The 21490-nt window shown below is 51.6% G+C and overlaps 5 protein-coding genes across 5 annotated transcripts; 3 read left to right on the top strand and 2 right to left on the bottom strand.

The window, feature by feature from the left end:
• Nucleotides 1-96: 96 nt before the first annotated feature.
• On the bottom strand, nucleotides 97-932 carry POX_d04829 (uncharacterized protein; the record flags this gene model as incomplete). The annotated part of the gene is made up of 2 exons (XM_050113687.1): nucleotides 97-517; nucleotides 871-932. 2 exons carry the CDS (start codon nucleotides 930-932, stop codon nucleotides 97-99), a joined length of 483 nt encoding a protein of 160 aa, XP_049968638.1.
• Nucleotides 933-3081: 2149 nt separating this feature from the next.
• POX_d04828 (putative transporter) lies at nucleotides 3082-5073 on the top strand (the record flags this gene model as incomplete). The annotated part of the gene is made up of 2 exons (XM_050113686.1): nucleotides 3082-4209; nucleotides 4267-5073. 2 exons carry the CDS (start codon nucleotides 3082-3084, stop codon nucleotides 5071-5073), a joined length of 1935 nt encoding a protein of 644 aa, XP_049968637.1.
• Nucleotides 5074-5651: 578 nt separating this feature from the next.
• Nucleotides 5652-6634, bottom strand: POX_d04827 (uncharacterized protein; the record flags this gene model as incomplete). Its single annotated transcript, XM_050113685.1, has 3 exons — nucleotides 5652-6401; nucleotides 6466-6563; nucleotides 6631-6634. 3 exons carry the CDS (start codon nucleotides 6632-6634, stop codon nucleotides 5652-5654), a joined length of 852 nt encoding a protein of 283 aa, XP_049968636.1.
• Nucleotides 6635-7043: 409 nt separating this feature from the next.
• POX_d04826 (ATP-dependent RNA helicase dbp10) lies at nucleotides 7044-9904 on the top strand (the record flags this gene model as incomplete). Its single annotated transcript, XM_050113684.1, has 2 exons — nucleotides 7044-8261; nucleotides 8357-9904. The coding sequence occupies 2 exons, from the start codon at nucleotides 7044-7046 to the stop codon at nucleotides 9902-9904; spliced, it is 2766 nt and encodes a 921-aa protein (XP_049968635.1).
• Nucleotides 9905-18729: 8825 nt separating this feature from the next.
• Nucleotides 18730-20556, top strand: POX_d04825 (uncharacterized protein; the record flags this gene model as incomplete). Its single annotated transcript, XM_050113683.1, has 2 exons — nucleotides 18730-19389; nucleotides 19489-20556. The coding sequence occupies 2 exons, from the start codon at nucleotides 18730-18732 to the stop codon at nucleotides 20554-20556; spliced, it is 1728 nt and encodes a 575-aa protein (XP_049968634.1).
• Nucleotides 20557-21490: the final 934 nt, after the last annotated feature.

Here is a 21490-nt window from a genome sequence, read left to right as displayed (position 1 = left end):
CGATATGCTCAAGAAACAGAAGGATCCGTTTTGCCATGATACAAGTTTTATTATTCAGAACCGCAGTATGCAGAATGATACAAGTACCGAGTGAAATCAGGCCCGCCGGCTCGTGGACAGGAAGAGAATACAGCTCCCCAAGATTGCGGTCCCGATGATGGTGATGACCACCTGGGTCTTCCATCCACTCTGAACGAGCGCCGCTTTTCGACTATACTTCATCACCGTGCGGGCATAGTTGAAGAAGCCATTGGCGAGACAGACGAGACTCAGTAACCAGAAAATGATCCCCAGTGGCAAAGACATGCGGCGCTCGAGACCGGACGGTTGCTCCCGAAAGTGGAAAGAGATGATGATGGCTAGTGCGACAATGGCCAGATACATCGAGAGACGCAGCCATGACAAGAAGGTGCGCTCATTTGCACAGTGATCACGGGCATCGGAGCTGGTGTTCTCGAACAGGAGAGCTCCGAGAAGGGGACGCGAAAAGAGGATGTGTTGTTGATCTTCCATATGTCTACAGGAGAGTCAGAAACGAGAAAAAAGAAAGATCTGATATTTTGCAAAAAAAAAAAAAGAGAGAAAAAATAGAAAAAAAAGGAAAAAGAAGGAAAAGAATTGAAAAGACGTGCAGAGTCTTGACATGAAGCCAGCTGTCACCACCCGTTTATATTCCAGATCATCTATGCATCGGGACTTTCGATGGAGAGAGAGGTGTCTGCAAGTTCAATCTCATACGGCAACTCTGACTCAACTCAGAGGCCAATAGGGTCCCATTTACAACAACACAGTTGGAGGTGGAGCCAGGTCCAGGCTTTATTTTGGGATAAGTTCTCAAAACAATAGAGGAGCCTGGATCGTGAGACTTACTCTTCCACGAACGCTGGCCGCGAGTGAGTTGGGTTGATGATTGGGTTGTACCGGCGTGGCATGCACGAGTCCGTGCCTGAGGATATGGATCGCTCCATCTACTCCAGATGACAGGAGGTCACACTCTGAGACACGGATGGAAACAAACAAGAGGAGAAACAAGATCGAGAGTCGCGAATGATCTCAGATCGTCGAGGGAATCTCAGATGGAATGGATGGTGGATGGAGAAAAGCGGGCCCCCCCCCCGATCAGCATGTCCGGGGGGTCTGGAAAAGGATGGCGTGTCACGTGTGTCGTTGAACTCATCTGCGGTGATGTCATTGCGTGCCTCGGCGAGTCGCGTGCAGATTTGAGGAGTCGATTGTTGGTTGACTCGGTGCCGGTTTGTTTTGATTAGGTCTGGTTATTTACTATCTTGTCTCAATGGCATTAAACAGCCCTACCTGAAGGTTCCGATCTGAATTTCGTCACACATGTATAGTGAGGCGAGACTGCTCGACACCTCGCGCATATAGTCCGGAACGGAGGGGTTAAAGGTGGTCAATGTGACGGGATATATTGAGCATACCGAATCACCCTTTCGAGGGATACTTGTTCAAGGATTGGTGAAATTCAAGGCTAAGGTAAGTGCGAGCAGGATCTAGATGAATCAAAATGAGCGATCACCCTCATGGGAAATGATTAGCATTATTTTGCCAGCCTTACCAGAATAATCTCATCGACGATACCAGACCTCCAAATCCAAGGTGTAGTACATCCATACCTATGGAGCCCTTCCATGTACCTACATACAGTACATTCCATAGTGTTTGCTATTAGTACTATTAGTAGTAGTGCTGGGTCAGCGACCCGAATGAATCAGCAACCGGGTGGAAATCGGTCAGGAAGGTTGCGTGCTACTGGTTCACAGAGGTAGGTGGTCGTCGTACCACCACCACTGCACAAGGCTCAGTGACGGTCCACCCGGCCCGGCCGTATTCGCGCAACTCCCGCCTGATGGACAAAATGTTGCAGATCACTTGAAATGAAAGAGATGATACAGTAGGGGCACCCGCACTGTCATGGATCATAATCACCTATCTTCATATACAGATTTATCTCTTCATATTGAAGTCACTGACCCCGGACAGGAATTTGATTTGGGGGTGATGCACAGGAGACCGTACCAAATGGATGTACCTGACTACTACTGTAGCTCCTCCCGAAGCTTAAAGTGTATTGACCTACTCACAGGATGAATTCCAAAGTGTAGGAGGAGAGTCGCCTGACCACACTACAAGCCCTCCGACGGATCACCACTTACCCCGGCAGCGTTCTCGTTCTCTCCGAAGGGGATCGGTGAGCAAGCGACAGTCCCGAATCCAGTCTGGACCCGGTCCAGCCCTTGTCACGGGTGCAAAAGCCAAAGTACCCAATCGTAGTGGGCCAGCCTGCATGGCAAGTAGTTCCACATGTACCCCAAATGCCGCTTATCGGCCGCTCGGTCCATCGGGGTCGATCGTCGAGTCCTTCGCCCCATTGGAATCGACCTCCTCTCCCCGCGAGGATCGCATCATGGACGGGATGGTACATGTCATATATCGCACCCAATTCCCAAGCGATCCGGCCTGCATCAGGCTTAGACAAGGAGAACGAGTCCTCAAGGAAACTGGAATGATTCACGATCGACCTGGTCGTCGCATCGCTCTCCCTTCAAGTGGAGTCGGTCGGGAAAACCGGGTTTCTCTCATGAAGACATGGGCCAAAGTTCATCCCTTGACGTTGTCACCTCAGTAACTGATCCCGGTTGCTTCCAAGACTGCGGCGACGGCCAGGAGGCAGTACCTGGAACCAACTACCAAGATCGGGGATTGAAATCGCCCGGTGAGCGGCACCTGTGAATCAGATACACCACATCCAGTGCATCCGCATACTGGAGAAACTTGCCCGTCCGAAGTATATCGTTAAATCAAAAATCCGCGAACCCTGCCCCACTTTTTCCGTTCGTCTTTTGCCTGCGCGCCGCCTCCAATTCCCAGATTGACTTTCTCTGCACTCCCCCCCCCGCGCGGCGAATAATTTGGGTGGTTTGACTTTTCCAGTGACCTGGACCCTACTTCCTGATCATCTTCCTTCTCATTTCTCGACCAGCCTCTCTAGACGCTGCAGTGGGATCGCGCATTTGGACGTGAGAAAAAAAAAGGTCTTTCACTTACCTCCATCTGGTCGCCATGTCACCCCGCAATATACGTCCAGCGGAATCTGCGGACTACCACAGTCCCTTCCGAGGGTCGTTTCAGTCCAGCTCGCCACTCGCCGAGGCTGCCATTGCCCGCGATCTTGCACACTACGTCGATGAAGATTCCAACTTCAGTACAGACGAGGCATCCGAGGCCTCCACGGTCCGACCCTCAGACGGACGCCCCTCAAGTTCTTATGCGGGGGGGAACCCACACTCGTTGGCGGGCTCATATCGCCGCCCCGGGTTCTTCACCAGTGTCAACCATTCCACCATCATTCCCGCTCCCGCCGACTATCAACCCTTGACGGAAGCTGAGCGTCAGCAAGCCATCGAGGAAGAGCGACAGTTGTTGAGCGACAACCACGTCATCGCGACCGAGGAGCCAGAGGGGCTACAGAATAAATTGAGCAGAGTGTTCTCGGCGTCGTCGGGACAGGTGGGAGCGGGAAAGTACAGTGGCTCGGTGCGAGTCGGGCAGGATGAAACGACTGCTCTACTCGGAGCCCCGGAAGCTGGTGAATTGGGGCCCGAGGAGATTGATCGGAAATGGGAGGAAGCCGTGACCGCTGGTCTCATCACAACAACATGGCAGCGAGAGATGGAAGTGCTGATTCGATACTCTGCCCCGCTGATGATCACCTTTATGCTGCAATATTCACTCACTGTCGCCAGTATCTTTACTGTCGGTCATCTCGGCAAGGAGGAGCTAGGTGCTGTCAGTCTTGCGTCTATGACTGTAACGATTACCGGCAACGCAGTCTACTCTGGACTCGCCACCAGTCTCGATACCTTATGTGCTCAAGCTTACGGATCAGGCAAGAAGAAGTTGGTGGGATTGCAGATGTTGCGCATGGTTTATTTCCTCTTGGTGGTGACGGTCCCTATCGCCATTATCTGGTATTTCTCTGAAAATGTCCTAGACAAGATCGTCCCGGAGAAGCGAGTCGCCAAAATGGCAGGCTTGTACTTGAAGGTGGCTCTTCTTGGTTTACCCGGATATGCGTGCTTTGAAAGTGGCAAGCGATACCTGCAGGCCCAGGGTGTCTTTTCCGCCTCACTCTACGTTCTCCTCATTTGCGCGCCCTTGAACGCCTTCTTGAATTGGTTCTTCGTTTGGGTCAGTTTCGCCATTCTCTTTTTCTAGCTGTGTTCGTCCTGCTGACTCCATCCACAGAAACTTCAATGGGGCTTCATCGGCGCTCCTATTGCCGTTGTCATCACCGAGAATCTTCTCCCGATCTGTCTTTTCGCATACATCTACTTCCGAGTGGGGTCTGAATGCTGGTGCGGCTTCACAAGACGCGCGTTCGACAATTGGGGTCCTATGATTCGCCTTGCCTTACCAGGTCTGATGATGGTCGAAGCCGAGTGTCTTGCCTTTGAGGTTCTGACCCTGGCCTCGAGTTATCTGGGCACCTCAGAACTGGCTGCACAGTCCATCCTGGCCACCATTTCCAGTATTGTGTGGCAAATTCCATTCCCTCTTTCCATCGCCTGCAGCACTCGCGTGGCAAATTTGATTGGTGCATCGCTGGTGGGAGCTTCCAAGACCTCGGCGAAAGTGAGCTTCTGCCTGGCCACTGTGGTTGGTCTTTTCAACATGGTTCTCCTTTCGAGTCTGCGAACATCTGTCCCCAAGCTGTTCAGCTCTGACCCGGAAGTGATTGAACTCGTCGCCATTGGTCTTCCTGTCTGCGCTGCATTCCAACTCTTCGATGCCCTTGCGGCAGTCTGTAATGGTGTTCTTCGAGGCTTGGGACGTCAAGAAATCGGTGGTTACATTCAGGTTTTGTGTTACTATGCCATCGCTATGCCCATTAGTATGAGCACGACATTCTCATTGCACTGGGGCATCCAGGGTCTTTGGACTGGTGTCGCGGTCGCCCTTTTGTTTGTGTCGTCGACAGAGGCATTCTTTATCAGTCGAATCAGCTGGGAACGTTCTGTGGAAGAAGCCCAGCGACGCAATGAGGCTATTTGAACTTTTTTTTTTGTCGGATAGAAAGGAAGCGTTTGTACCGTTATCATTCGGAAACATGAATCACCGACTTTGCATTTAGACTACTGATCCAACCGGTCGGATTTGGAGCTCATGCCATTGATGTTTACCTACGCATATGAGTATGAGCCAAGAGCTACGCCAGTACCGAATACAGGGCAATTATACATCTCTATGCATATTTGGGTGTACCTGAGCACAGATACTGATACTAGTAGGTACCTAGGCTCCCGTCTTGGAACCTGTGGTCATAGCGGGTCACGGCTACGTGCTTAGCGGCGTCGCCCAGACTCGGCTTGAGAGGACCGATGTCTGCCAATCTACTCGAAATCAGGAATTTCTGCCCGAAGATCTGAATATTGACCAAGAAAGTACCTTTCCGATATTGACCGCCACTCTTGGATACTGATGATGTTCCCCGTCCATGCCTAACGCAATAAAAGACTAGAAGGGCTGTAGAAAATGATTCATGATAGATGATATTGCTTGTTTTTCAATTGAGTGGCACAATCGAGCCCGATCTCTTGTCTTCATGACAGAAGGCCATCATCCGATTCTACCTAATACTCGAGGATGGCCCAGGTCTGTTCATCCGACGTCGAGAAGATCACACCGGCCCCGAGAAGCTCCTCACCAGCGCGAGCGACATCCGTGGCGGGAACATTCATCTTTGCAGCGATTTGCTGCACGTGCAAGCCAGTGTCATCTTGGGGCTCGGTCCTTAGCACCTGATAGACCTTCTTGGCCAACGGTGACATGGACATCAACGCCCGGTTCTGGCCCGCACCATAGTCTTCCGCGCCTCCCATCATTGCATCCCCCCCGGCTGCCGCAGTGTTCTTCGTGCCCGTATTCGCCCCACCAGGAGGCCCACGAGTGAAGAACAAATGGACTACCGTTGCCTCGAGAATATGACAGTGTAGTTCATTGATATCTGTCACGGGAAGCACATTATGTGCGCCCACGTATCGCTTGTTTCCAAACGACTTCACAGCGCCGGACACCCGAGCATAGCCGTTGAGCTGGATCTCGTTCTTGCCGCTCCCCGGGCCCTTGCCTTCGTCTGTTTCCATGCTGTCTGCATTTCCGGAATCGACCCACTTCTTGACCTCGATTTCCCCCGTGCCATCGTCGATCTTATATGTGACATTGGTGCTTTGAGTGCTGATATTGCGGACTTGGCCGATGAAGAGAACGCTGGCTACATCGGCGCCGTCGATTTGATAGTTGGCCTCGGGAAAAGGTTGAGATGCATCAACGATTTGCTTGACCGTCACGGGACGAAGTGTTTTGTTATCGCGATCGCCACCCTAATATTCTTGTGAGTCCATGACAAGGAAAGGGAGGTGTATGCATTTGAGCTTCGGTTTCTACCTTTCCACCGGAGGGACTATTCATTTCGCCAGGCATAAAGCCGCCGCCAGCACCGCCGCCGCCTCCGCCATATGAGTTGTAATTATTGTAGCCGCCGTCTGGATGAGAGTTTGTCAGACTGGATCAGGGAGAGAAGCGATCGTAAAGTGCGTTGAAGCTACTCACCCATTTTGAGAAATGATAGTATGCCTTGTGCAGTTGTAGAATCATTTTACTCGATTGGGAGCGTGTTTGGACGCGTCGCGGGGCGCTGTTTGCTCTGTTTGCAGTGGCACATGATCCGCCGCTCACCGCCTTGCGGAGTTTCCCCGATTTTTCGTTTTTTTTTTTTTTTGGGACGGTATGAGCGAGAGGAAGACTTTGAGATTGGTGACCAACTTTCTTGAAGATTCTTTCAAGTACCGGACAGTGGAAGTGCAGGAGCAGACTGTACGAATCTTTGCGACTCGTTGAACAGGTTTTTCGGTTCGCCTTTATCGCTGGTTGGGATCTCCGACGTCCCTCATTGAAAATTTGCATTCCGTCAATCGTCAATCGGCACGATATCACTGAAGAGGCCTCTCCCACATTTGCCCGCCATGCCTCGCCGCCAGTCATCGCCGGCGATGTCGGAAAATGAATTCGATATCACTAGTGCCTTGTTTCAAGACAATGATAATTCCGACATTGAGACTGGCAAAAATGCCTCGCACAAGACCTTCGACCATACCCAAGACCTCGACTTCCTCAACGGCGACGACGATGGTGATGCAGCTTTTATCGCGACACAGCAGGCATCAGCCAACAGGAAAGGCTCAAATCTCAAGGGCCGCACAGTGAAGAAGGGAGGTGGCTTCCAAGCTATGGGTCTCAACGCCAATCTCCTCAAGGCAATTGCTCGGAAAGGATTCTCAGTTCCCACCCCAATTCAACGGAAGACGATACCGGTGATCATGGACGATAAGGATGTTGTGGGTATGGCTCGAACCGGTTCTGGCAAGACTGCAGCTTTTGTTATTCCAATGATTGAGAAGTTGAAGAATCACAGCCCCACGTTTGGTGCTCGCGCTTTGATCATGTCGCCATCACGCGAACTTGCTCTGCAAACCTTGAAGGTTGTCAAGGAGATGGGCCGTGGGACAGACTTGAGATCAGTCTTGCTGATCGGTGGAGACAGCTTGGAGGACCAGTTCGCCATGATGGCTGGCAATCCTGACATTGTGATCGCCACCCCTGGTCGTTTCCTTCATTTGAAGGTAGAGATGGATCTGGATCTCTCGAGTATCCGCTACGTCGTCTTTGACGAGGCCGATCGTCTCTTCGAAATGGGTTTCGCCGCCCAATTGACTGAGATTCTTCATGGTCTCCCCTCGACTCGACAGACGCTTCTGTTCTCCGCGACGCTCCCCAAATCACTGGTAGAATTTGCGAGAGCTGGCCTGCAAGAGCCGAGTCTTGTGCGCTTGGATGCCGAGACCAAGATCTCTCCCGATCTTCAAAATGCATTCTTCTCCGTCAAGTCGTCCGACAAAGAGGGCGCTTTACTTCACATTTTGCAAAATGTCATCAAAATGCCCACTGGCCCGACTGAAGTCACACAGAGGTTCAAAGCGGAAACTGAAGATCCGAAAAGCAAGAAAAGAAAACGCCCTCACTCCGGAAAGTCCATCTATAAAGAATCTCCCACCGAGCACTCCACCATCATCTTTACCGCCACTAAGCATCACGTCGACTATATTTATTCCCTGCTGATTGAAGCTGGTTACGCGACTTCATATGCTTATGGTAGTCTTGACCAACTAGCCCGGAAGATTCAGGTAAGCTTTGCGTTTATTTGAGCTTTTTTTTTGTGTGGTCCCTTTTTTGAGACTTTCTGGTCTAGGATGATGCTAATATCTTATGAACTCGATAGGTTGAGAACTTTCGAAAGGGCATCTCCAACATCCTCGTTGTCACAGATGTAGCTGCCCGAGGTATTGATATCCCTATTCTTGCCAATGTCATCAATTACGATTTCCCCTCTCAGCCCAAGATCTTTGTTCATCGGGTTGGTCGTACTGCCCGTGCTGGTCGGACCGGATGGAGTTACAGCCTGGTCCGTGATGCGGACGCGCCTTACCTGCTTGATCTCCAGTTGTTCCTTGGACGGAGATTGGTTCTGGGACGTCAATTCAGAACCGACGTCAACTATGCGGAGGATGTTGTCGTCGGTGCCCTTCCGCGTGATCCGCTCTCACAGAGCTGCGAATGGGCCAATAAGGTTTTGGTCGAGAATGTCGACATCGCCTCGCAGCGTCAAGTGTCTGTCCGTGGTGAGAAGCTGTACATGCGCACGCGAAATGCGGCATCATTGGAGAGTGCGAAGCGAGCGAAGAAGGTTACATCGTCGGAGGAGTGGTCCACCTTGCATCCTCTCTTTAACGACGACGAAAGCCAGATGGAAGCGGAGCGTGAGAAGATGCTTGCCCGGATTGGCGGCTTCCGCCCCTCAGAGACGGTCTTTGAGGTGCACAATCGACGAGGAGGCAAGCAGGAAGGTGGAGAAGCGATCGACACCATCAAACGACTTCGTGCTACCGTGGATAAGAAGAAGATTCGTGCTCAGCACAAGGAGCAATCTGAGCTGGCCGAGCTGGGCATCGCTGTCAACCAAGTCGACAAGGATGACGATGCTGAGGAGGACGTGGATCTTCCTGATGTCGCGGGAGACAACATGTCCGAGGCCTCGGAAGGCGAGCTGGAAGTGACCTTTTCGGCCTACAACCAGAAGGACAAGTCGTCCGGCAAGGCCACTGGGCTCCCAGCCAATGCCTTCCAGAACCCCGATTACTTCATGGGGTACACGCCTGCGCATCACAATAGTGCTGAAGACCGGGCGTATGGTGTCCACTCCGGTACCAATTCCAACTTTGCACACGAGTCTCGCAACGCCACGATGGATCTGAATGGCGACGACGGACAGAAGAACTTTGGTGAGAATCGTTCCGTCATGCGATGGGACAAGCGACACAAGAAGTACGTCGCCCGGCAGAATGACGAGGATGGATCAAAGGGTACGCGTCTGGTGCGCGGAGAGAGTGGTGCGAAGATCGCTGCCAGCTTCCGCAGTGGCCGATTCCAGAGTTGGAAGAAGGGCAAGCGTATGAGTAACCTGCCTCGCGTGGGTGAAGCGGAGACACCAGGTCTCTCCACGGGGTCGGGGATGCCCGGTGTTCACGGTCCTGGAGGCCGATTCCGTCACCAGAAGCAGCAGGCACCCAAGCGCGCCGATCCACTGCGTGGCGATTACGAGAAACAGAAGAAAAAGAACGAGACTGCACGAGAGCGTCAACATGGCCAGGTCGGCGGTGCTGCGGCTCGGGGTAAGAGTGAGATTCGCTCTACCGAGGATATTCGGAAGGCGCGAAACCTGAAGCAAAAGCGTCGTGAGAAGAATGCTCGTCCTTCCAAGAAGCGCTAGGCGGCATGGTGGGATATCGAGGAGGAAGTTGATGCTTGATTTTTTTTTTTTTTGAGAAGTTTTGGTTGGGGGGGGGGAGGTTTATACACTGGGCTCGGAGGAGCGAATGCCTCTTTCTACATAATGTCCATACTACTACGGTACTCTGCCCGACCGTCTCGTCTCTCTACAAGATACCACCCACGTGAAGAGAATATAGTACTACTTTGACGAATAGTAGATCCATCGCCTGATGAAGTCCAATCCCAACCTCACAGCCGCGGTTCCGCCTGGTCTCTTTCCTCACGTATTCTCTCCCTCTTCCCACTGAGTCCACCTACGTAGGTGGTGTCGTGAGGTCTTTGGGTACCGAGTAAGATATGGGTATTGGGCATGGATCGCAACAGCCATGCTTGTGGGATCGCAAATGCAGTCTCGTTCTCGGGAGAGCGTGAGCCAACCTGGTCTCATAGTTGAATCCTTCTGTATTCACTGGACAGTCCCAATTGACTAAATTTTCGCTTCGTTCCCTTTTTGAACAAAAAGGAAAAAAGCCGAAGGAGGGGAATTGAAAAAGGAAAAAAGGGGGGGAAAAGAGAGAGAGAGAGAGAAATCAGCCGACAAGGCCCAATTGCAAATCACATCCGGCGCTCAGAGCGCGTCCGAGAGAAAGGAACCGTTGGACCAGGTTCGAATGAATTATTGAATCCATCCCGGATGCTCATGGGCGGAATCACAAAGAATTCAACCAATGGGAATCACTCAGCTGACCGGTGATTTTGACAAGTGGATGTGTAGCAGGAGAATTAGTAGTATAGGAATAATAATAATAATAATCATGTATGAGACGGTTGGACCTCCCCACGAGGTGCACCCCCGTCCTCCCGGATTATCTCCGCCGGTCTGGACCAGTGCGATGTGATTCGGCGAGATCCGCCCTGCTATTGTACAATATTGTCCCGTTGGAACCAGTCGTCGGGGAATAAATAGTCTCTAGTCTCTACTCATCGACCGTTAGTCTGTTAGGACTAGCTGTGAGGATCGGGGCCCCGGTCGCCTCGATGTCCACCGGAGGTGCGAGTGGTCCCGGGGATATGACAAATACTTTTTTCCCACTTGTCCCTCCATCGAATCCATCCACTGATCTGTAGTCTGTCCTCCTGCCTCAATGGTCATATTGTGCTGAGAGTTGTCCTGGGAGAGGAACGGGATACTCGTGTATGTACATGTATCCACGTCAATGAGACCCTGTACCTCAAACTGGTTTTTGTCGCGACACCATTGCAATAGCTCAACTGTCAAACTCTCAGGTCCACACTAGGAACTTGAGAGTCTCGTCCCTGTAGAGGATCACTTCCGAGACTTGCCTCTCTTCCATCTCTCATACTGGTCCTGGTTTTTCCTCCTTCTCTACTTTTCCCCTGGGGATCATGACCATGATCAATATGTGCGCGAATGAAGCAATCCAATCCTTTCACACCAATCACATACAATACACACAATCCAGTGTACACGACCCCTCTCAATACCTAATGCATTGAGTCATATACAGTAGGACTATATTCTTAATCACTCTAGGGCTTAGCCACCTGGACACTGTCTGGATGGACGCCGACCATCGCTTTTAGCTCCGAAATGGATAGGCGTCACACCATCACCCGGTGGAGCGAGCCGGTCCCTCAAGCAGTTCGCGCTATTGACTTGGACAGGCCAATCGTGCATGAACTGGGGGGTTAACAGGCCCTGGTTCAATTATCCCCATCACTTCCCCCCCCCTTACTGCTCCGTCGACGGCCTCTGCATCATGGATGTTCCACTAAACTCTGTCTTGAAAGCACCATTTCGATCTGTGGATCCTCACCCACTGACCTTATATTTGGTATTGTGCATTATCCATCACAGACACTGGGCGGATAAATGATAAATGCTACTCTCTATTCAATATGTAACTGGTGACATATGTGAACCAGCTACATGATGCAGAAACTATAACTGCCACAGTGATGTGCCGAGTTTTGGGTTTTCCCTCACCATTTAACCACCGCCTGTATTGAAACCAGGGCCGTTGATCTCGTCAGTGTTAGGTCCTCCTCCAGACGCAGACCACCAGCCCGGGGGGGGGGGGATTTGAATAATCTTGTTCAGCCGGCTTTGAATATGAATTCTGGCTGTCGTTCGGGCTGGGCACGAGTGTCGCGCGGCACCGTTGAGTTGACAAGGGAATGACCCCGGGCCTCGAGTCCTTTTGCCGGGTTGACTCCCGCTTTCACCTGGGCGCCAATGGCAATCCTCACGACTTTCTCTCTACGGAGGAGTCTATTCTGTCTATTAAATCCTGGTCCACCATGCTGTCTGTACATTTATACGGTGCTAGTGTACTCAAATCGTCCAATTTCTGCCGCACATAGGAACATGGTCAGTGCGATCATTGCATTTGCACTGCAATATCCGTTTCGACCACGCACGTTCATCCTCAAGACATTGAGATGATCGTGTGCTTGCCCGGATGTGTCCAGTGACGCGACGACTGAAATGCAGGTCTGATGCTAGGGATAAAGCACTCGTGTGCTTACCGCTAGAGAAAGGGACAATGATCCTTTTCAGTACCAATGACTCGACTGATGTCCATCACAATAGGCCCAGGCTTGCTGGTGATCCGATCTTCCCACCCAAATATCCCGTTACAAGTCCGTTGTTCATTGATTTCCATTATTCAAAAGGTCCTTTTCTATTCTGAAAGTTTCAGCAGGGAGAGAGGAGGGGAGAAAGATCTTCTTTTTTTTTTCTTTTTCTTTTGAAAATCCCTTTCCCCCTGACTTTTCCGTTTCTTGTCTTTCGCACGTCCGCTTCTACACCTGCCGACCCGCTAAAGGGAGGGGAACTTCGGGAAGTTTTTCTCCCCCCCTTGTAGACTCGGCCTTTTTTCTTCTTCTTTTTTTTTTCCATGAAATATATCTTGTACAAGTCGTTGAAATCTTTCTCTTCGTTTTCTCTCTCTCAGGCTAATTAATGTGATCCGAAAAGGGCCGAGTTGAGTGTACTGTATGGATTTACCTTGAGACATTGACCGAGTTGTACACTGCAGAGAGAGAGAGAGAGAGAGAGAGAGAGAGAGAGAGAGAGCTGGAGGATGTACCCTTTACCTATTCGGTCAAAATGTCTGATTTTGCATGTCCATGCCCTATGTCAGAATATATGATGGGATGAAATGACAGGGGAGAGTTTCAAATGCGACACTCCTTCACCTACGGATAAAGATGTGTATACTCCTTGGAAGTCGCCCTTGAGAGGGCGCTTTCACTACTGTACGTTTATGAGGGTCGAAGAAGTATTCATTCCTTTAGACTACACTCTTACTACAGAGTATAGACGTGATTCATTTGCTGGCGAAAACGTCCATTTCATCTTTCGCCGCCAGCAAGGGTTGACTGGTGACTACGGCATGCAGCCCTAGGTATCAATGGGCATCGCATGACTCCCTTGTTTCAACTGCCTCCCCCCGAGACCAACTCTCTCGCGGGAAGAGGAAAGAAGAAAAAGAAAAGAAAAAGAGGCAGATCCATCTTCCGATACAAGCTATCGTTCGATTGTAACCCGTCATGCCCCCTGTTGTACAACGTCGCATAGTGACGGGCATGACCTTTGAGATTCTTCATTGGCCAATTCGCCCATTAGTCCTCAAGTCGAGATGGATCTTCCGCTTTCCGATAATGATGACCTGCCCTGACAGTTCAGCCTCCCCGACGACAAGCGAGGCGCGGAAAGACTCTCTGTCTGCGACCGTCTGCTGGATCGATGGGCACGACGGAAAATTGCTTGGCGGGCGATGTTGTCAAGTCCCTCGTGGGAACCTCGGTCGTATCGAAATGGGTGAACGGTCCCACGCTTATCGTGTTTCTGACTCGAATTCAACGATTTGTGGAGGAGAAGGTACAGGATGACCTCGGTCGTAGTGACCTGCCCTCGCATCTTTTGATTATGTATTCAACTATTTTGAGCGTTGATCTCTCTCTTGCTATTTTTTTTCCTTGTCATTCTTATGATCACATTACTTTTCTGTTTCACCCCCTTTCTTTTTGATCAAAAAGCAACAACCATCTCATCCGGCGTTAAACAAGTGTGTGTTGCACAGGGTCCGCGTATAGATTGCTCGCACAATCCCGTGCTTGGCGGTTCCTACGCCAGTTCAAGAGTGGAGGCGCCTAGAGAAGTTGAACCGTTGACAGCGTCCACCACCGTGCAGAAAAGGGGATGGAATGTTGCCTTTTGGTCAGTGCCGAACGCCACTACCTGCTGCATTAGCAATGGCGCGGGCGGAGACACTGACGTCGATACGCTCGACTCAAAGGCGCCCAACCTTGCTTCGTGGCGGTGATGGGAGAGGGGATGCTCGTACATGTCCATGCTTGATCGGTTGAGCCTCCAAGCTCATTCCAGTTCCAGCGCCTACAGACGATGGATTGAAAGGGGGGGGGAGAGAGAGAGTGTGTAGGGTAAAGGGTGTGAGGGGAATCAACAGGAAGGACCTCATGTCGTGATCTCCTTCTGATGAATCCGTGCCCCTGTTCTACTGCACTGTCACTTGAATTAGAGACCCTGGACCCGCCTTCAAAATCTCCGTCGGTTTTATTTTTCTGCTTCTTCTTGCGCAATGACACCGGTTGCAAAAGAAACGGATCATCCACAAATCGCCCAACCTGGAATGGTTCTCTTCGGACGAACTATTGAATCAGGGCGAACCACTCGCTGTCAAGGACAGACTGCCGCGACCCCCACTCGAGTTCCTCGTCCTCTAGCCCGGCGATCGTCCTCGTCGGCAGCTGTCGTCGGCGTTGGACTTTCCACGCGGGCGGAACTATTGGAGACATGGGAGATATGGAAGAATGATCAGACCGTACGTAATTGACAAGAACTGGTCAGATTTTTGTGTCTTTCCCCCCCATTTCCCCCATTTCTCTCTCGGCACTGTTTGGTATGGAACAACAACCGAGTAACCCAGTCAGGATGGGACTTGGAGCATTCAATTAGGATCATTGGCGTCTATCGCAGTTTATCCTTTCTCGTCTTGCTACGGGATCTGTTCTGACCTCGGGATCGTCCGTCTCGTAGATAATAGAGAAATAGACCGCCGTGATCATCCTCGTCACCGCGTAGATCGGAGTATTTTCGCTTATTCGACTTTCTCTCTCTCTCTCCCTCTCAACTTTCCCCCGCCTCATCCCCCCAATTTTTTGGAGAAATTGTCTCTTTGGTTTTTTTTTTGCTTTTTTCCCAATCACACCGTTCACGGGAATATTTGTATTGCCAACCTGATGGTTTGAGGTGATCATCGTCCAATAAATGAGCATCCAAGGAAATCTCCGGTCCCCAGTCCGTCGGATCGTCTGATCGTCTGATCGTCCAACCTCCCAAATTTGTGACGATCCCCGTTCTCCGGCCCGACTGGAATGGTTCTTCTCTTTCCTCTATTCCTCTAATCCCGTCGTCGTGCGTCTATTCTAATGTTGGTCCAGGGAAACCGTGTTGCGAACCGGGTCCCTCCTCCCCAATGGACCCTTCATCACAGCCAAACTGGAAATTCCATCGCTTTGCATGGAAGCCACCGAACCCAGTGGACCGAGTCGTTCCTTGGATCCACCCGCAAAGCACGATGCAGATCAGGCTATTGATTGGGGGCTTGTCCCATGGATGGAATGGGATTGGATCTGGGGGGGGGTTTCCTTTTTCTCTCTTTCCTTTTTCTTTCTTTTGAGCTGGGGAGTTTGTATTATTTATTTTTCTTTTTGTCTCCTTAGACTTTGGCTTCCTTTAGTTTTTCTCCCCTCTCCGCCTCTCTGCCTTTTTCCGATTCCGTTTTTTTTTGTATTAAAGGGGGAAAAATACAATAAAATTTCCGAGAAAATAAATTCCCCGACAGTGGATATGGTTCCGTGCCAGTGCCGAGTTTCACGGAACCAGACTCTTGATTTTGGTTCAGGTTCAGGTTCAAGTTCAGGTTCTGGCTCTGACTCTGACTCTGGCTCTCTGATTCTGCAGAGCACATGAGGCATTGATTCCCTGGGACTTGGCATTCCGATGCATGTGGTCGGTGGATCACCGCACGGGCGCTAGCGACGATGGTGTGCTGGGATCCTACAGAGCCCTTTTCTTCGGGGGCAGTGCATGGATCATCATAAGATGGGAAAGGGTCCTTTTATCACAAAAATTGAAATCCCGATCGCCTCATAGGTGTTTAATCTCTCTCTCTCTCTCTCCAGCCCTCTCACAAGACGGGAAGGGACTGCAGGTGAACCGGGGGGAGATGGAGAGGCAAGGGCCAGGTCGAATGCTCCACGACCTGTCAACTCGGAAGAAAGGCCGAAAGGAAGGAAGCAAGAAAGAGAGAGAAGAGGGTGAGGACAGCAAAAATGCAGATTCGAATGACGTGGGGACGGTTTTGGGAGGAGCTCCGTCGACTGTCCATCATTCACCCTCCGGTGATGATCCCATGAATATGAATTCTCCCGAATCTGAGGGGGAGGGGGGGGGGGGGGTTTCGTTGGTATGGCGATCGGACACTGTTCGTTGAAGTAGTCTCTCTACTCCTCTCTACTATCTAAATGCATCATCTACTCGCCTAACTAATCTTTTCATCGTAAATGTCCGTCTATCAGCTACTAGCCGCTCCCTCCCCCAGCAATCACCTACCCACACTCTCTCCATCGCCTCCGAGAGCAACTCCAACCCCCTTTGAAAAGGATCTTGTCATCCACGTTTGTCATTTTGCTCCTCGTTGGAGCAGAAAGGGGAAGATGATTCATGTCCGGATGACTCGTTACCCTTCTCTTGTGCGCGCCCCCCCCCTTTCTTTTCTCCCAACCTTCCCCTCGTGCCTGTCATCCGTACCTCTGCGCTTTGAAAGGTTATATCCATCTGCCTTGTTCGAGAAGAAGGGACTTGGAAGGCGGGGAGGGTCGAAGAAGAAAAATCCCTCCAAAAAAAAGGCAATTGTCGAAAAGAATGAGAAAATCAACGCTATGGATCACAACGGAATGGCTGCTCGATGGACGAGGGCTGTGACGAGGTATACCAGTCACCCTAGTGAATTGTAGTCATTCTGGTGTCAGCCCATCCACGACACCCTCTCTCTCTATCTTCCTCTCCAACAAATCACCCTTCCTCTCCCGAGATCTTCATTTCCCTCCTGCAGTCCTCTTCTTTTGGCCTTTTTCCTTTTCCTCAATCACTTTTTTCTTTGGCTCTGGGAATGACTTTGGATGATCTCCCGTGTCCTTCATTCGACCTCTGAACCAATCCACATCATGCAGACCGTGGGCCCGGGACTCAAGATTGACACCAGGTAAGGCGTCTGGTGGAGAGAACAGCGAATCAAGGCCGGGAAAAGACGTCGAATCAAAAAAAAGGACAGAGAGTGAATTATTGAAAAAAAAGGAAAGAAAGAAAAGAGCAACACTGGCTCACTGACACACTTTTGTCTTTTGATTTTCTTTTTTTTTAAATCATCTTTTGGCTCTCCTCTTGGCTGCAATCTGCAGGTGGGATCTTCCAAACATCAATGATCGCCCGCCAACCCTGCAACCCCCCCAAGTCAAGTCGCCTGCAAGTGTCGAGGACATGCTGCATGCGCGGTTACGAGGCAATCGGCTGTCATGATCTGAGAACCTCCTCCTCCCCCCCTCCAAAAGTTCCCGCTGATCGATGCAGTTTATTGTTTGACTGCTCCAATCGCACCTGGCGCTCCCCGTCAGAAAATGATCAGTTCGTCCCACGCCCGGTCCCGGCGTGGGAGGGATTGTCGCTCGTTGACAGGCGACGGGCGGATATCGACGCCTGTTCACTTTGCTCCCCTCCCAAAGAGGAAATCCAGCGAATCTCGGCATAAATAATATTTCTTGAAAATGGTCAAAAAATAATAATAAAAAAAATAACGAGGAGATTCTCCCACCCCATAACCCAAATTTTTCTCTTTGAATTGACCCGACAAGGTCATGACTGTTGATCTTCAAGGTCAAACGGCTTCTTGATTTCACGGGTTTCTTCAAGAAAAGAAAATCCCAACCCCCAGCGAGCGCGTTCTGAGACTGGAGATATCGTCCTCTGCCCATTTGACCACCGCCCCTCTGGGGATCTTTGCCCGTGGAGTTCATACCCACGCTACACCCACCAATTCCTTCATATTCCAGTGCTGCTACCGTCAATTGGTGTCCCCCATTCATTGGATTTCAACTCGATACTCGGCTCGCTCGTCGGCAGAGTGCACGCTACAAACGTTCTCTCTCCCTCTTTCCCCCCACACACACCACACACGGTTCAGACCCTTTCGTCATCCACGCCCTGGACGGTCGTCGCTCTCCGAGGTTCTCGACCCTCGTCCTCGACTCCCTGGTGATCCCGTCGACCCGGTCCCCTTCATTGTTCGTGCCTGGCGCCGTCCGGTGTTCTGCCTGCTCCCCTGATCTGATATCCCTAAGATTCTCCTTTGTTCCCACCCCCATCAGCCAGATTCTGAACCATCCCAACTCCTATCCAGGACACTCAAAGGGGGAGGGGGAGGAGGAGAAAAACTCCCCTTGGCTAGACATGCCACCTCGAATGATTTGATAGAGAGCTTCATGGTCCTCAATAGTTTAAGGAGAACAATTTCCTCCCGCCGGCCGCCGTGGAATCCTGCAGTATACGCAAAAAGCAAAGGACGAAACCGCGGCAATCTTCTCTATCGGATTTGATTCCTCTTCTTCATTATCATCATCATCACCATCTTCTCCTTCTTCTGGGAACCTGGATTTTCCAAGGTGGGCTGTGGTGCCTGTTCTGTGAGACCGTCCACCGTGCCGTCTGATGCTCCGATGCAACCCCTCGTGCTTCATCCCGCCAGCGTTGCTTCCGCCCATTTCGGACATTCAAGGTACCAGTCGGGCCCCGAGCGGCTATCGCTGGAGCAATCCTGGTCATTCAATGCTCGGGGATACAGTCCCCGGGCCTCTCTTCCCCGTCAACTGATGTCGGGCTCGCCACCGGCTGCAGAGCCTTCCATTCATCTGGCCGAGCCCTATCATCTCCCACGTTCCTCGCGGCCAGAGACCTCGTCCACCGGCCTCATCGAGACGGTGGAAAGCCGGACGAGGTCTCTGGGCTCCTCCATCTCCACCTCGACGGCCACGGCCACAGCCACGCAGACCTCGACACCATCGCTGCCGGTGCCATTGGGGTCCACCGGTCCGCCCTTTCTGACCAGCGACTTCCCTTCGCCGTTTGGGCAAGGGCATGGAGCATCCTCGTCGACCGCATTTCACGCCAATGCCTTGCAGGCCGTGTCGACTGGGCCGCTGTATGCTATCGGGGCCCTTGGATCCCCCATCCCAGGCTCAGCAAGCAGTCCTCTCGTGCAGAAGCCCACGAGGCGCGCAAAGGCCCACGTAGCCTCCGCCTGCGTCAACTGCAAGAAGAAGCATCTCGGGTGCGATGCGGCCCGTCCATGTCGGCGATGTGTCGTTGCCGGTAAGGCTGTAAGTCGACACACCCTCCCCGTCCTCGCTCCACGGAGTGACTGCCATCACCACAGAAACTGACCGAAGGACGATGGTCTCTTCTCCCTTCCCTTTTAGTCCTCATGCGTAGATGTGACGCACAAGAAACGAGGACGGCCGCCACTCAAAGCTGAAGATTCATCGCTGCGCGCAGCGCCCAACACCCAAGTAGAAAGCCTGGCCCGACAACGACCCGAGCCAGCATCAATCACTCCGCCACGATCCGTGGGCCATCGAACCAGCTCGTCTCGAGAGATCCGGCCGATGACGGATCTCCATGGCACCAGTCAGCGAGACAGACCCGCCATGACTCCATCGACCACTGCACCGCGAAGTCAACCTCATCGTTGGTCCGCATCGGTCTTTCCGTTGACTCGACCATCCGACCCGTCTGCGTCGACCGCCAGCCCAATGGAGCAAAGACCAGCCTCTTCTTCTTCTTCCTCTGGCCCCATCGCGTACATGACACCGACACATCCCCCTTCGACCTTTGGCCCGCTGATGAACCCATTTAACCCGATGTCCCAGCCCGGTAGCAGCGTGCCCGGGCCGGAGCACAGCTTTCCCATGTACTCAAATTCAGTTTTTCCCCTCCCAGCTTCTCCTCTCAAGCATCGTCCGGCAGAAGGGCGGTATATGCCTCTGACCGATCCTCGCGGCGATCGTCTACAACAACCGACCCAACGAGAACCGCCGATGGACAGTCGCGTGTTGCCTGGTATTCGAGACCGTTATCAGGAATCACCCGTCCGACTACCGCCCATCCGTCCCACCACCACCAGCCCCGGGTCGCCTGCGTATCCTCATCATACTCATCGTTTGAGTGATCCTTATCCGGCAAGCTGGAGCTCAATGGCAACCGGGGAATCCTTTCAGGAAAGCAGATCCCCCGCACAACTTCAACGACCCATGTCCTCTGCATTCTCACACTCGCCCGTTCATCGGCGTTCCACTTCCATGACTGGTCCCTTGGACCCGACTCCTCGACACACGGGGCCGATCGAGCTCCCGTCACCACTGGGCTTCAGCAGATCCTATTCTCCCGTATTCCGACTCAGTGAAAACCGGCCCACCGAAGACCGCGAGGAAGAGCAGAAGCCTATCAAGCGGCGTCGAATGGCTCTTGATGATATGGTGAACGACTAAAGTTGAACCCCAAAAAAAGGGAGGAACCATATCATCCTTTCCTTATTTGACTTTGTTTCGGTTCATCAATCATCGTCATCGTCATCATTATCATCTTCTTCTTCTTCCTCTTCTCTGTCCTCATTCGAGCCCGTGGCAATGAGATCACGAAACTCTACACTGGATACTATACGCACTGGTGTAGTGGTATTATGTTGACCGCCTCCATTCCAGGGGCAGAGGCTATGGGCGACGATCGATATATACCCATCATGATGTCTTTGCCTTGGCCATTTTCCTTTCTTTCCCCCACATCTCCTACTACCCTTTTTCCTTACTACACCCTTTTCCCACACCATCTGATCCCGAGAGTCCCTTCAAGAAAAAAAAAAACCAGTATACGAAAGAAAGTTGAAATGAGAAAGAGAAAGGAAGGAGACTATAAGATGATCTCCGATTATCATGGCCCATCATACCCACAGGCTTCTCCCACCCAATGCCCTCCCCCCCCCCACTAATGTTGATCACCATCTTCCCTACACACAATCCTCGCCACGTATCTCCTTTGTCAAATTATCAACTCTGAGCATCATGTCTAACCCGCCCCCCCCCCCCCCCCCCCCCCCCAGGCCGGGTGTTAGCTCACACATCTAATGTCTCTAATTCTCATATATTTATCCCACCTCTATCCTGTAATTTTCGGTCAGCGCATTCCACGCGCCCTGCAGGTGCACATCCCGTCATATACCCCCCTCCCGTCCCGGTATACAGTTGGTCTATCTTTTTTTCCATTGGAATCTTCCCCCCACTATGTGTACTTCGTTGTCGACTGAACCCCCTATCTCACATATCATGCCAATTAATCATTGAGTCAGGTCCTAGAACTCAGACGTATATCTAATTTTTCAATGAAGGGCTGGATTCCATATCCGTCATGTTCCAAAATGACAAGTTT

This window comes from Penicillium oxalicum, chromosome IV, assembly GCF_001723175.1.
Source record: "Penicillium oxalicum strain HP7-1 chromosome IV, whole genome shotgun sequence".
NCBI lineage: Eukaryota > Fungi > Ascomycota > Eurotiomycetes > Eurotiales > Aspergillaceae > Penicillium > Penicillium oxalicum.
Note: the sequence above shows the minus strand (reverse complement) of the source record. Positions and strands in the feature narration are given on the sequence as shown.